A 15,357-nucleotide genomic window follows, 5' to 3' on the forward strand; every position below is an offset into this window, starting at 1 on the left:
TGCAACAAAGCAGCTGCCTGAATGCTAGTTAGCATCTGAAATGATGCTGTGTGTGCATACGAGGTCTGCATGTGTGTTTACTATTACAAGCTCACTGGATTATCTCCGAGCAACGGTGGGCCATGAGGCCCTGAAAGGCATACAGGCAGTCAGTGGGACAGCATACCTCCCAGGGGTAAAATCACAGCAGGCCAATGGCCCACAGTCCCCATGACAACACCTCAAACAATGTCTGAACGCACCAGTATCTTCAAATCAACGGAAGACAGGACATTGTACAGGCAACAAAGCACTCTAAAGTTATACTACAAGGTGAACAGCTTACATGATATCACGAAGATGTTCAGTCCACTGAGGGGCCAGGAATCACAACAGATACGTTTGAATCATAGCACAGCTGCAACACATTTTTCACTAGGCCTATAAACTGCCAAAATAAACACCAACGTAACGTTTTTTAATAGGGAGTTGGGCTATCACAAGCCGCCAGAACAGCTTCAATGATTCTACAAGTGTCTGGAACTATATTGGAGGAATGCGACATCGCTCTTCCACAAGAAATTCCATAATTTGATGTTTTGTTGATGGTGGTGGAAAACTGTCTTTGGCAACACTCCAGAATCTCCTATAGGCTAAAGCCTTGTTCATACTGCAGGCATTAATGCTCAAATCCGTTTAGGACAACTGACTGCCCATACAGCAAATTATAAGTGACCAAATCGGATGTGAGTGTGTTCAGACAGCAGTCACTTTCTGACAAGGCTACGCTAGTTGTCATTGTAACAACGGGTACAGTTGAAGTTGGAAGTTTACATACATCTTGGCCAAATACATTTAAACTCAGATTTTCACAATTCCTGACATTTAATCCTAGTAAACATTCCCTGTTTTAGGTCAGTTAGGATCACCACTTTATTTTAAGAATGTGAAATGTTAGAATAATAGTAGAGAGAATGATTTATTTCAGCTTTTATTTCTTTCATCACATTCCTAGTGGGTCAGAAGTTTACATACACTCAATTAGTATTTGGTAGCATTGCCTTTAAATAGTTTAACTTGGGTCAAACGTTTTGGGTAGCCTTCCACAAGCTTCCCACAATAAGTTGGGTGAATTTTGGCCCATTCCTCCTGACAGAGCTGGTGTAACTAAGTCAGGTTTGTAGGCCTCCTTGCTCGCACACGCTTTTTCAGTTCTGCTCACAAATTTTCAAAAGGATTGAGGTCAGGGCTTTGTGATGGCCATTCCAATACCTTGACTTTGTTGCCCTTAAGCCATTTTGCCACAACCTTGGAAGTATGCTTGGGGTCATTGTCCATTTGGAAGACCCATTTGCTACCTAGCTTTAACTTCCTGACTGATGTCTTGAGATGTTGCTCCAATATATCCACATAATTTCCCTTTCTCATGATGCCATCTATTTTGTGAAGTGCACCAGTCCCTCCTGCAGCAAAGCACCCCCACAACAGGATGCTGCCACCCCCGTGCACGGTTAGGATGGTGTTCTTCGGGCTTGCAAGCCTCCCCCCTTTTCCTCCAAACATAACAATGGTCATTATGGCCAAACAGTTCTATTTTTATTTCATCAGACCAGAGGACATTTCTCCAAAAAGTAAAATCTTTGTCCGCATGTGCAGTTACAAACTGTAGTCTGGGTTTATTATGGCGGTTTTTGAGCAGTGGCTTCTTCCTTGCTGAGTGGCCTTTTAGGTTGTCGATATAAGACTCGTTTTACTGTGCATATAGATACTTTTATACCTGTTTCCTCCAGCATCTTCACAAGGTCCTTTGCTGTTGTTCTGGGATTGATTTGCACTTTTCGCACCAAAGTATGTTCATCTCTAGGAGACAGAACACATTTTCTTCCTGAGCAGTATGGCGGCCGGGTGGTCCCATGGTGTTTATACTTGCGTACTATTGTTTGTACAGATGAACGTGGTACCTTCAGGTGTTTGGAAATTGCTCCCAAGGATGAACCAGACTTGTGGAAGTCTACCATTTTTTTTCTGAGGTCTTGGCTGATTTATTTTGATTTTCCCATGATGTCAAGCAAAGAGGCACTGAGTTTGAAGGTAGGTCTTGAAATACATCCACAGGTACACCTCCAATTGACTCAAATTATGTCAATTAGCCTATCAGAAGCTTCTAAAGCCATGACATCATTTTCTGGAATTTTCCAAGCTGTTTAAAGGCACAGTCAACTTAGTGTATGTAAACTTCTGACCCACTGGAATTATGATACAGTGAATTATAAGTGAAATAATCTGTCTGTAAACAAATGTTGCAAAAATGACTTGTGTCATGCACAAAGTAGATGTCCTAACCGACTTGCCAAAACTATAGTTTGTTAACAAGAAATTTGTGGAGTAGTTGAAATACGAGTTTTAATGACTGCAACCTAAGTGTATGTAAACTTCCGACTTCAACTGTATGTGAGCAGCGGTGTAGGCTGATTGGTGGTGGTGCTCATGCTTCCTATCACTCAGAAGTTATGTAGCAAGGTAAGATGACAACAATACCTGCCATGGATGTTTCCCAGTTCAATCAATCAATCAAATGTATAATGCTCTTCTTACATCAGCTGATGTCAAAAAGTGCTGTACAGAAACCCAGCCTAAAACCCCAAACAGCAAGCAATGCAGATGTTGAAGCACGGTGGCTAGGAAAAACTCCCTTGAAAAGCCAGAACCTAGGAAGAAACCTCGAGAGGAAGCAGTCTATGAGGGGTGGCCAGTCCTCTTCTGGCTGTGCCGGGTGGAGATTATAACAGAACATGGCCAAGATGTTCAAATGTTCATAGATGACCAGCAGGGTCAAATAATAATAATCACAGTGATTGTAGAGGGTGCAACAGGTCAGCACCTCAGGAGTAAATGTCAGTTGGCTTTTCATAGCCGATCATTCAGAGTATCTCTACTGTTCCTGCTGTCTCTCGAGAGTTGAAAACAGCAGGTCTGGGACAAGGTAGCACATCCGGTGAACAGGTCAGGGTTACATAGCCGCAGGCAGAACAGTTGAAACTGGTGTAGCAGCACGACCAGGTGGACTGGGGACAGCAAGGAGTCATCAGGCCAGGTAGTCCTGAGGCATGGTACTAGGGCTCAGGTCCTCTGAGAGAAAGAAAGAAAGAGAATTAGAGAGAGCATACTTAAATTCACACAGGACACCGGATAAGACAGGAGAAATACTCCAGATATAACAGACTGACCCTAGCCCCCGACAGAAACTATTGCAGCATAAATACTGGAGGCTGAGACAGGAGGGGTCGGGAGACATTGTGGCCCCGTCCGACGATACCCCCGGACAGTGCCAAACATGCAGGATATAACCCCACCCACTTTGCCAAAGCACAGCCCCCACACCACTAGAGGGATATCTTCAACCACCAGCTTACCATCCTGAGACAAGGCCGAGTATAGCCCACGAAGATCTCCCCCACAGCACGAACTCAAGGGGGGGCGCCAACCCGGACAGGAAGATCACGTCAGTGACTCAACCCACTCAAGTGACGCACCCCTCCTAGGAACAGCATGGAAGAGCACCAGTAAGCCAGTGATTCAGCTCCTGTAATAGGGTTTGAGGCAGTGAATCCCAGTGGAGAGAGGGGAACCGGCCAGGCAGAGACCGCAATGGCGGTCCAGTGCTCCAGTGCCTTTCCGTTCACCTTCACACTCCTGGGCCAGACTACACTCAATCATAGGACCTACTGAAGAGATGAGTCTTCAATAAAGACTTAAAGGTCGAGACCGAGTCTGCGTCTCTCACATGGATAGGCAGACCATTCCATAAAAATGGAGCTCTATAGGAGAAAGCCCTGCCTCCAGCTGTTTGCTTAGAAATTCTTGGGACAGTAAGGAGGCCTGTGTCTTGTGACCGTAGCGTACGTGTAGGTATGTACGGAAGGACCAAATCGGAAAGATAGGTAGGAGCAAGCCCATGTAACGCTTTGTAGGTTAGCAGTAAAACCTTGAATGTTCAAAACAATAGTGTAAGAACACTTGTATAGCCTCTGAGAATAAGAGGATCCAACTTTCAAGTCATTTTGTCTAGCCACAGCAGTCAACTGGTTAGCTAGGTAGCAGTTTATCTTCATAACAAATTCACTAATGTGTTTGTAAACAATTAACAAGCTAGTTAGCTACCACAATTTTTGGTCAAACTGTCAACAGAGTAGCTAGTAGGCAACAAGATATGGCAAATAACAGTCTAAAAACCACTTGAGGGCAAAATAAATCAGATTTGTATTGGATTTCAAACCACCTTGTGGCTTGACCTATCCCATCCGTGCTTTTTGGCTGTTCAGACTGCAGGAAAAATAAGAGATTCTTATCGGATATGCAAATAAATAAGATTTGTGTCACTTCAAACTGCCAATGTGAACAGGGTTTTAGTGGTCAATTGGGTTGAGATCTGGTGACTGAGACGCACCCTTAAATTCCCCTATGCTCCTTTGAGATCCCTCTTTCAAAGTCAATGACAGTGTCTGAATACCCATACATACCGTTTGAGTATGTGGGAAAAAAATAACGTTTCATAGTATGTGACATTTCGAAAACCGAGTATACTTTAAATGCCCGGATGTCATACTCATTTTAGCTTTGACAGCAGCTAATAATCAGATATGGCGATGTGCTACCGATATTAACCAACAACGCAATCGTGCATGACGCATTCTCAGTATTGGAAAATATTTCAGGATTGGAAATGTAAAAAAAAATCTAGTATGGTTTAATTGCCAAGATGTTATACTCATTGATAGGCCCTAGTTCTCTTCAAGTAGCCAAACAACAAAACTAGGCTACTTAATTGGGAAGATACAGAATAGCAAAGCTTCTGCCGTGGTGTTCAAATGTAGACTAAGTCGTTTTTGATCACGAGTAGGCCTATTCCGTCGTAGTCTACATCTTTGAAAAAGTTTTTCTTACCCAAAGTAGATTTTTGTTTTCTCATTGAAAAGTGTTTCTTGTAATCTTGGCCTTCGTCAGAGCTTGTTAACATCATACAAACGGGGACAGCTTGGTCTGACGAGGAAATCACAACTATTGTGAAGTCCTTGCAGAGAAACCACATTATAAAAATCACATCCATTAATTTGTGTGAAATCAAAGAGGGTTGCAGTCCAAGTAAGCTTCAAACAGGGAGCTCACCCCGCAAAGCACATGGCAAGATCAGTGACATAACATCAAAACAGGAAAAAAAAGTTAAGGTTACATAATGCACTGTGTGAAATTGTGATGGAAATGTGCATACTATGTATTGGTGCATCAAAATACATGAAGTTGCCAATATTATGTTTCAATAGGCCAGCATGATGGAGTAGCTAAAGTGGAACAGTATTTTTTTTAAACATTTTATTTAACCTTTTTTTTAACTAGGCAAGTCAGTTAAGAACGTGAATTCAGAAAACGTGGGAGACTTTTTCCGTTGAAATCTTCTGTAACCTCTTCAGATATCGATCCAACATAGCCCAACTCATGATGCATTTCTGAAATCCTCAATGCTTCCTAATCAAACAAATTGAATTGTCATTGGGGTACAATTAGGACTATAATGGTGTCCCAGTTTATCTATCCTGCTGTCTACCAAATCCAAACTGAAAATATGTTTTTTACTCAGTGCACGCAAATGGGTGTGTCATGCCTCCTGTGAATATGATATCAACATTTGTTTTTGTGTGTGATTTAGGAAATATCTTGAGGATTTCAGAAATGTATATTTTTTGGGGATAATATGTTGGATAGATGTCAAAAGAGGTTACAGAAGATTGTCAATGTAAAAAGGGTCCCACTTAGTCTTAATACACCGTATTAGAGGAGGTGTCATAATGCCCATGAAACCTAGCGGTCAAACAGGGAAATGGTTCCAATTGTTTTTCCACCAATTATTTTTTCCATAGGGAATTTTAGAAATACTCAAATAAGGGCTGCTTTTCGTGTAGGCTTACCTTGGTGTGACGTTTTGATAACCATGCAAATCTCTCTTGGACAAGGTGACTTTTATCAATATATTAGTCTATTTACGCTCAGATTTGAAAATGCTAATTAGCATCAACTACAAATCCCTGCACGTCATCTCTAGCTTATACCTTTGTGTCAATTTAAAACTTGCACAAGACAGTTCACTACTAAATTTAACATTAGATAGTTAATCCAGAGACCCTTTTAAAATATATATATTTGTTGTTTATTTTGTTAAAAAAAATTGACAACTTTTCCTTCCCAATTTTGTGGTATCCAATTGGTAGTTACAGTCTTGTCCCATCGCTGCAACTCCCGTACGGACTCAGGAGAGGCGAAGGTCGAGAGCCGTGCGTCCCCCGAAACACAACCCAGCCAAGCCGCACTGCTTCTTGACACAATGCCTGCTTAACCCGGAAGCCAGCCGCACCAATGTGTCGGAGGAAACACCATTCGCCTGGCGACCGTGACAGCGTGCATTGCGGCCTTCCTGCCACAGGAGTCGCTAGTGCGCGATGGGACAAGAACATCCCTGTCGGCCAAACCCACCCCTAACCCAGACAACGCTGGGCCAATTGTGCGCCGCCCCATGGGTCGCCCGGTCGCGGCCGGCTATGAAAGATCCTGGACTCGAACCAGGATCTCTAGTAGCACAGCTTGCACTGCCTTAGACCACTGCGCCACTCGGGAGGCCAATAATGTACAGTCTTATGGCAAGAAAAGAAACCAGATATGCCTCAATCCATTTACACAGGCAGCCCAATTCTGATATTTTTTCAACTAATTGGTCTTTTGACCAATCACTTCAGATATTTTTCAGAGCTGATCTAATTGGTCAAAAGACAAATTAGTTTAAAAAAAATCACAATTGGACTGCCTGTGTAAACGCAGCCCATTGAGCAGAGGCCCTCTCGAGTGAACTACTTTCCATGCCAGCACCACAGATTTTTGAAATGGCCTGTTTTCTGTTAAAGTTCTTAGTCATGTTATACAAATCTCTGAGGTCTTCACAGATCAAATCTCTGAAGTGTTTACTGATTGTTTTCCTCAATGTTTCATATCTGCCAGAAATGATATTATATTCCATCAGTCAAACTTCACAGACCTCATCCAGATTTCCACTTTTGACTCCATGACTGGAAATATGTACCATATTGAGACTTTAATGTTACATTACATTAATCAAATCATATATTATATTAATTCTGAACACAGTATGTCCTCAGCAGTTCACTGTGTTATCAATGGGTTATTCATTAAGCCATTTTTTACATGATTTTGTCTATACTGTATTTTAAACATAATATATAATATGTAACAATGTGGATAAATGTCTTATTGAAAATAAAAACTTGTCGACAGTAGCCACTAATTCTTAGCCTATAGGGAGTGTGGCGTAGTGTTAATTGGCAGGGTGTGTCTTTCATATGGTGGCATGTTGCAGCTGGCGGTATGCAGTATTAGCGGAATGTGTGCTGTGTCCACGCTCTGCACGCCTGAGCAGGAGTAGCTCATATGACCCCATCCTCCTGACCAATTCCAAATTCCACCTCCAGAAGAGAGGGTGTAACTATGGTGATGGCAGCAGACTTCTCTTCAGATGATGGCAATTACAGTTTACAAACACAAACTGTGGTTTGTCACCACCGCAGATAGACCCAATCTCTATAACAGTGGATCAAACTTGACAGTGGTATGTGAGCTGTGGCCTGTGCGCAGTTGGATAAGTATACAGTATTCAAAAGTTGGAAATTAAAGGATGTCATGATGTTACTGGACAGGATGCACGCTGAATGCTGCCATCTTCTGACAGAAAAGTAAATGGCTGTGAACAAAAGGTGAGAGCAGACATTTTCCTAAATAAAATCAGCACTGTGATGATAATCGCATGTCAAAATAGTAGCTTTTAAACAATGTATACTGTGTTCCCCACATTGTTTTTATTCCCAATTCAGTGAGGTCATTATGGAGTAAAAGCAGTAATCGGATGGCACTTTCAAACATGAATTACAGTCTTGTTAACAAACACATAGTGGATTCAGGAAAATACTGCCACAGCTAGTGAGGCAAGATAAGATAGCCATTACTTTTACATTCCCATGTCTCAGTTTGTTACCAAGGCAACTCTAAAGGGAAAGACAAGAAACAATCTATGTAATAAAAGTTTAACTGTATTTGAACTGAAAAAAATACATTCTATGGCCAAAATAGCAGCCAAAGTGCACTAGAGCAGGCATAAGGGAATGTTATTCCCTGTCTGTCCTCGCTTCCTGCTACATGACTTCAACGCATGGAGCTTCAAATGTCACACTATACCCCTGCCTGCATAACATACTAATATCCTGCAGCACAGAATTCCCCTGATGTGCTGACTGGCCATTTAAATCATGCTGTTTGGCACATCTGTCTTCAGCAGCTGCTGCCTCTTGACTCCCTGGTTATAGCACACACACACACACACACACACACACACACACACACACACACACACACACACACACACACACACACACACACACCGTCTGGACTTCGGATATTGTATATGGGAGACGTGTGGAACGTTCCCCTGCTGCCAATCCATAGACCCAATTGGGCTTGAGTTGCTTTTTCGGTGTTGTAGTCAGTGTGTTGAATGAGAGTGACAGAGCCTGCAGCTAGCTACCGTAGGGCTCCTATGGCTCTTTTTCATCTGAATGTCTGAGCACAGAGTGCAAGAGGTTCTCCAAATCAATCAGAGAGATGGTTGGAAACCAGAGTACTCTGGTTCACTCAAATCAATGTTAATGAGTGATTTTTGCTAAATTACAAAAACAGAAATCTCTCTCGGGTTGCCAATTGAATAGCACCATAATTGTCCTGTGATCCACAGCTACCAGTGTGCAATTCCAACAGTGACTATTCCACTCCCATGGGCAGACTGCAGGTATTTTCTTACAGTGGATATAAAAGCATTTGACTGTTTCCTCCCAATCATTTTGCTGCAGTGCTGTCACTGTAGTGACTGGCCTTCACAGCTCCTGTGCTGTTTATCGCTTGTCTGCATTGCTTTGTATTTAGTGTGCTTGTATAATCTACTGCAATCGAACCTCCATAGTCATAATGGCTTTGTAGCCTATTCCAAAGTCTGCACATATCCGAGCTACAGTAGCTTCCTTTCCGGAGGAAATAGCTGCCTTTAGGTCTCAGGTAAGGTTATCCATCATCATTAAGGTGACAGACAACCCAGGACATTACCTCTGTTACATTCACCCTTCTATTCACCTTTGGTTGACCTCCTCCTCTCCCTATCAACACCAACAGCTGACTGATACCAGCTCTCTGGTGATAGGAGTCAAGGCACCACTGTAACCGATTTCCATCAAACCTTGGTCATCAGGCAAGGTTGCACACCACAAATGTCTGGATTTAAAATGTGGTCGTCCCCCATTACTTTTGGTTAACAGTTGAGGGGTGGTTCTGCAGATATATAAACATTCTCAAATTCATAGACAGAGCTTCAGATGCAAGGACTGACCATCTATCATATAAAAAAATTATAGTTCTAACCATGTTTTGATGCTATGGACTATACAGTGTTTGTTTACAAGCAAAAACTCCCAGGTCTGTATTGCTTTTGGAAACCTGCCAAATGTACAGTTGTAATTCATAGCCCAAAAAATATTATCGTATAAATATTTTGTTTTTAGAAAACACCTCCTAAATATCAGCTTTTTATATATATATAAAAAAAGATGCTTCAAAATGTTCCACTCAAGTAAACTATTGCGCTATAAAGATCACGAAAGGGCACCTTGCATGTTAGACTGACCGAGTGAACAGGGGACGGTTCAATTCAGCGATGCATCAGCACCTCTTTTTATTGGTCTATATGCCCCTTTCGCTCCTGTTCTTTAATGGAAGTCTTTATTTCACCAAGTCTATGATCTCGCCGAAAATGGTAGCAGCGCACACTGGCCATTCCTCTGCGTCTGCAGAATGGATTATTTGCCTTGATAAAAGGTAATTTCAAATTTCTTTCAAATGTTTTTTGGAAACCAACTTCTCACTTTTCACAATACTCAATTTATTTGTAGGCATTTCCTTCCAATGGGACCAGTGAAGGCTGTGTTTACTTGCATTACAAAACTAGGTTATCATCCACATTGCCATATGTTGCCGAACTAGTGAATTTTATACGTAGTCGTAATTTTATACGTAGTCGCTTGGTTTCTGCCTTTATAAATTGTCTTCACAAATATGTCGTCTGAAACACTGCTCTAGGCTCCGTTTTTATTTTATACTTCCAGCCCATTTATTCTTAAACAGATATGAACGGACTCAGCGTGGATGTTCATTCAGTTCTCATTAGCATATTACAGTACTAGCTGATGATTCTGAAATAAATAGTGGGCCAGTAGTTTACATCAAATGTCACAAGGAGATCGACAAGAACCAGTTTACAAACTGCTAAGGTCCCAACTGTTTGTGCACTCCGTGAAGTCAGTTGAGTGACTAGGGAGCGCCACTGGGTGAATGATTTAGATGGAAATATCAGTCATTGAGTGTTGAATGATCGTACTATATTTAGGACTGATACAGCAGGTTTCGCCATGATGGTCACTTGACCATGGGATCGTCCCTTTACAAATCAATGTTTCCTACTACTACTGCACTACTCTTCACGCAGATTATAACCTTTGGTCAGAAATACATGACTCATTTGATTCTTATAATCAAGTGAGATTTGTAAATGCAAGGGAATACCTCCTGGACTATGTAATGGAACAGCATTGTAAAGGTGAAGAACCTGTCAGGAAAATAGAAAGGATATGTATTGCATCAGCTATTAGGTGATACAGGTGAGAGGTTGTGCTGTTTCACTGTTGATTTGCTCTAGAGCTTTAAACTTGCCATTCTAGCTTTGCCCAGAGTAACATGATACAAAGCTACCTGTCTGAAAGATTATTTCTAACACAGAGAGATAAGGCGGGGGCAGACATGGTTGGCCCTCAGGCGGCTGCTCTGATTACTGAGCTGTGGATAAGGCTGCAGGAGACCGGAAGGAGAAGAGGCCCCAGCGCGCCAGGGAAACCTCCTCTGTGGTCTCTCCATTGGGCACTTTCACCTCCATGAGAGAGAGAGTGCATTAAGCCACACGGCCGTGTGACTCGCTTGCCAAATGTGTTTACACAGTAAATGTCCCTTTGTCACTGTAGAGCGTACTAGGCACATTAGGCAGCGCAGCTTAAACGAGTTGCTTTTGGTGTGGCTTATCGTCACCTGCAGGCAAACATGGCTCACCTGATGATGTAGATGTTTGACATTTACAGCGCAGACTTTTTGACTAAATTTTGGTTGGTTGTGTAATTGTAAATTCGTCTGTCACTTTCCACACCAAATGTACGCGCAAATACAATGTGAATGGCTAAATATAGCGTTTCATATTTTCATTGATCTACTCTTGCATTAACGTAACAGGAAGAAAAATGCCTATACCAACTACAAAGACAGGTAGTCTCACAAATATGTATTATGTGATACAATGGTTGGCTAGTAGGTTACAGAATAAGCAGCCATAATATGTCATGATGAAAAGTTTTAACTCACGTGATACAATTTGGCGCCGTTTCGGAAGGGAATGACAGGAAATGGGAATAGCTGAATATGCAACTGTGTCCTCACATTTAGGAAGTATCTTTCTGAATCTGCCTCCAGGCATCTTGTTACACTTTATCAGTGTGGGGAGAAGTTATCTCAACGTCAGAGAGTTGAAAGTGTGTCAGAATGTGGAAAATAGTTGTAGTGAACACGTTCTTATTTACAATGACGGCCTACACCGGCCAAACCCGGACGAGGCTTAGAGAACACGGGGACAACATATCACTACAGCCATCCTTAAATGAGCACCCTGAACAGGTTAAATGCCCAAACCCATCTGGGATATTCCAAAATGCACCTAAACAGGTAGGCCTATTTCATCAATTAACATGAATTTCTCACTTAATAATGCATCCCTTTCACTCGTTTCAATATCAATGGCCAATACATAATACATTTGAACATATCAGGGCATAAAGTCACTTTTAACGATACAGATATAGGAAAATGCTTGAAAACGTTAGCAACGTGAACAAACATTAGCAGACATTTGCAATCTGTTTTTTGGCACTAAACGAGAGGATATGAACGGAGTGGAATGTTTAAGGTGACAGGAGTTCGCCGGTGCTCAGCGTCACACAGGGTTATTTTCCTATTTCTCTAATGTTGTGCTGAATAACTGACTGATAGGACATTTCCTCTCCGTTCAGACCCGCTGAGCGCTCTGGGGAAGATGTGGACATCATACTGGCCAGGCTGAAACGTGTGAAGGCCTTTGAGCGGTTCCACCCTAGCCTCCTACAACAGATATGCCTGTGTGGATACTACGAATGTCTGGAGAGAGGCGTCACATGTAAGTCTTGCAATTATGTTCAAAGACCAGTATGTTAGCAAGACTCTTACTCTGTGCATATCTACAAATATGTTCTCACATCATGTATTTTCTTCTGTAGTATATCGTCAAGGAGATATTGGTACCAGCTGGTATGCTGTCCTCTCTGGCTCACTTGATGTCAAAGTGTCAGAGACAGTAAATCATCAGGTAAGAACAGTTGACTATTCCTGTAATTATACCCCTTTTAATGAAAAGCAATAGTATTTATTGAGTAGATGCCATAAACAGTCGATGGCGTAAAATATTGCAAATGAACAAGATTGCAAAACGAAATGGCATATTAAAACCACTTCCCTGACTTACTGTGAATTACTTTCCTGTAGAATATAAATCACTCGCCCCGTAGCCAATCGATTCGTTGGTTCCAAAAATAAATTGCCCTATAGCTAATCTTCATATTTTTTCATACAATCGTTAAATACCAAATAAAATAGGCATATCAGAGGTGTCCACTTTCCTGCAAAAAAATAATTGGTATTCCTTATGTATTTCCTGAGATTGGCGAAAATCTTTCCAATAAGCCTACCTTTAGTTGTATTAGTCTCCTCTTGCGTCAAAAAGGATGAACTGCTCTGTAGCATGTGCATGAGGAGATCAAGATGCACATTAACCCTGGAGCTCATCTGAAGAGCCAACTAGAAAGGGCACTTTACTTCACAATGATTTGAGATTGCTAACCTTGGGAACACCAGGAGTCTTTTCCTATCATTACCAGTGACCCGTATGTCCAAGTCTGCCTGGCCCTGTGTTGATTGGAGTGATTTTAGAAGCTCTTTGTCTAATGCAAGTGTTCAGTGCTGCTAGATTGCGCCCCACCGTTGGGTGTGATCTGATCACTGCCCGTACCTAGCACTTTGAGTGCCTCTCAATGAGGCCCATTTTTTAAGGGAATAAACACATTTGATTAGCGTAGTCCTCCCTACTTCTTCCCTGTCTCCTCCTATTGCAAACAACCAGGAACCATCCAAGAAGAGATGCTTTTTGGTGTCTCTTGTAGGATGCGGTTACGATTTGCACTCTGGGGATTGGGACAGCGTTTGGGGAGTCGATCCTGGATAACACCCCTCGGCACGCCACCATTGTCACCCGGGAATTCAGTGAACTCCTCCGCATCGACCAGAGGGAGTTCAAGTCTCTGTGGGAGGTAAGCACCTCTGCAGTACTCCTCGCTATTGTGGATTCATGCTTTCAATACACCATCCAGTATGACTTACCTAGATAGTAGCTGTAGTTAAGTATCAGTGGACTGATAATACCCACGCTGAAAATAATGAGGCTTTGTGGGGCTTCTATATTCTGGCATTTTCTTTGATCTTTGCAGAAGTGAGCGTGCAGAATTGTTGGTAAGTTGTTTACCCTTTGAGGTGTCTCTGAGGCATTGGTTTTTACTTGTGTTTATACACTGTGTATAGATCACATGAGCAGGACATGAATGCTTAAAGTAGACCACAAGAAATAGCCTTTTTTTTATATATATTTTAATTGGGATAGTATTTCTTTAGTGGTAGTTCACGAAGCGTCTGTTTTAAAGTTTCATTAGACCTTTTGACCACTAGGGGGAAGTGCAGTGTTATAGAGATTCTGTGCACTTCTTCATATTGTGTGGATACATTGAGGATTGTGGTTAGATCGCTCGCTTCATCATTTAAGTCAACATTTGGAGCCATTCTCCTCTTCAATTAGTCTAGGAAAAATAGTACCCCTGCGAAGATTCTTTGCCCATATCTGTGGAACATTGTTCCTTGTACTCAGGGCATAATAATTCCATGGGAAATTATTTTTTGAAGAGCAGTAATGATATCTGAATGTCTCCGCAGCAGGTTAGACAGTTATATCCCTTGCCACTGTGTCCCTTCCTGCCCCACTGAGCCCCCCCCCCCCCTCCAACCCCCCAGCAGTACAGGAAGGTACTATGCACTGAGTTGGCCGGGATGGAGGTGCCACACTGTCCAGAGGCCCCTGTCTGTCCTGGTGGAGCCACTACACTGGCTTCCTGAGTGAGAGAGCTGGTTTCCTCTGAGAGCAGAGGGCAGGCAGGGGGCTGTTAGTGTTAAAGCTATGGACTGTATGTCACTCGCTGGTCCTCCTCACTTGAACTGGAACCTGAGCCTTGTCTGGATGTAGCCTACTGTGTTTAGGCTGTGGACAACCACATGGAAATACTACTCTCTCTATCCAGAGAATAAGTTCTTCTGAAAGGTTGGTCTGAGGTGAGCCTACCGAAAAAGGCTTTTAACTGCCAGGCAGGAACATTATCATTTTACATTTGCTCATGCTTCATTGATTGGGCATGTTTTTGTTCTGTCTTCAGATAATATTTTCTACCCACGGTTGCAGTTAGCTTTTTAGAGCAGGAATAAAAGGAGTACTGAGTGATATAATGACCGACTATATAGTAGGCAGTTTGATTTGAAGATGGTTTCAGCTCAGGACTTTGGATGACTATGTCGTTATGTTAAAGGAATTTTCGTTTCAAACTATTTCCGCTTTACAATGATATCTACGGATGAATCTACTTGTTTGATGAGTTCAAACTTTTCAAATGGGAAGGAAGCTTGTGATGTTAGTGATGGTGAAACAACAGCGTGTCTCGGCATACAGCATTTTTGGCTGTTATCAAATCTGATTGGTCACATACACATATTTAGCTGACGTTATTGCCGGTATAGTGAAATGTTTGTGTTCCTAGCTCCAACAGTGCAGTAGTATCTAAGAATTCACAACAATACACACACATCTAAAAGTAAAAGAATGGAATTAAGATATATAAATATTAGGACGAGCAATGTCGGACATTCTTTACGAACATTCTTTAGTGTCTAGAGATGTCTGCATCTCCCCCGCTATGATGTAAATGTTTTGTTTCGTTGACTTTTTCCTATTACTAAAACAGCCTAGTCATTGGAGGTAGGAGCTCACAGCTCCATGCT

The 15,357-nt window shown here is 42.1% G+C and overlaps 1 protein-coding gene across 6 annotated transcripts in view; it reads left to right on the plus strand.

Annotated features, from left to right (window-relative positions):
- Positions 1–9,757: 9,757 nt before the first annotated feature.
- Positions 9,758–15,357, plus strand: part of LOC115160763 (rap guanine nucleotide exchange factor 4-like) — a 51,265-nt gene continuing 45,665 nt past the window's right edge. For 2 of the 6 annotated variants that reach the window (XM_029711140.1, XM_029711141.1), the window contains exons 1-4: positions 9,758–9,954; positions 12,243–12,385; positions 12,486–12,574; positions 13,425–13,571. In XM_029711140.1, coding sequence (XP_029567000.1) covers positions 9,794–9,954; positions 12,243–12,385; positions 12,486–12,574; positions 13,425–13,571 — 540 coding nt within the window. In that variant the 5' untranslated portion in view covers positions 9,758–9,793. Of the gene's footprint in view, positions 9,955–11,708; positions 11,899–12,242; positions 12,386–12,485; positions 12,575–13,424; positions 13,572–14,342; positions 14,638–15,357 lie in introns of those variants that run through there. The other 4 variants (XM_029711142.1, XM_029711143.1, XM_029711146.1 and 1 more) reach the window with 4 other exon arrangements.

This window comes from Salmo trutta, chromosome 24 (assembly GCF_901001165.1).
Source record: "Salmo trutta chromosome 24, fSalTru1.1, whole genome shotgun sequence".
Taxonomy (NCBI): Eukaryota; Metazoa; Chordata; class Actinopteri; order Salmoniformes; family Salmonidae; genus Salmo; species Salmo trutta.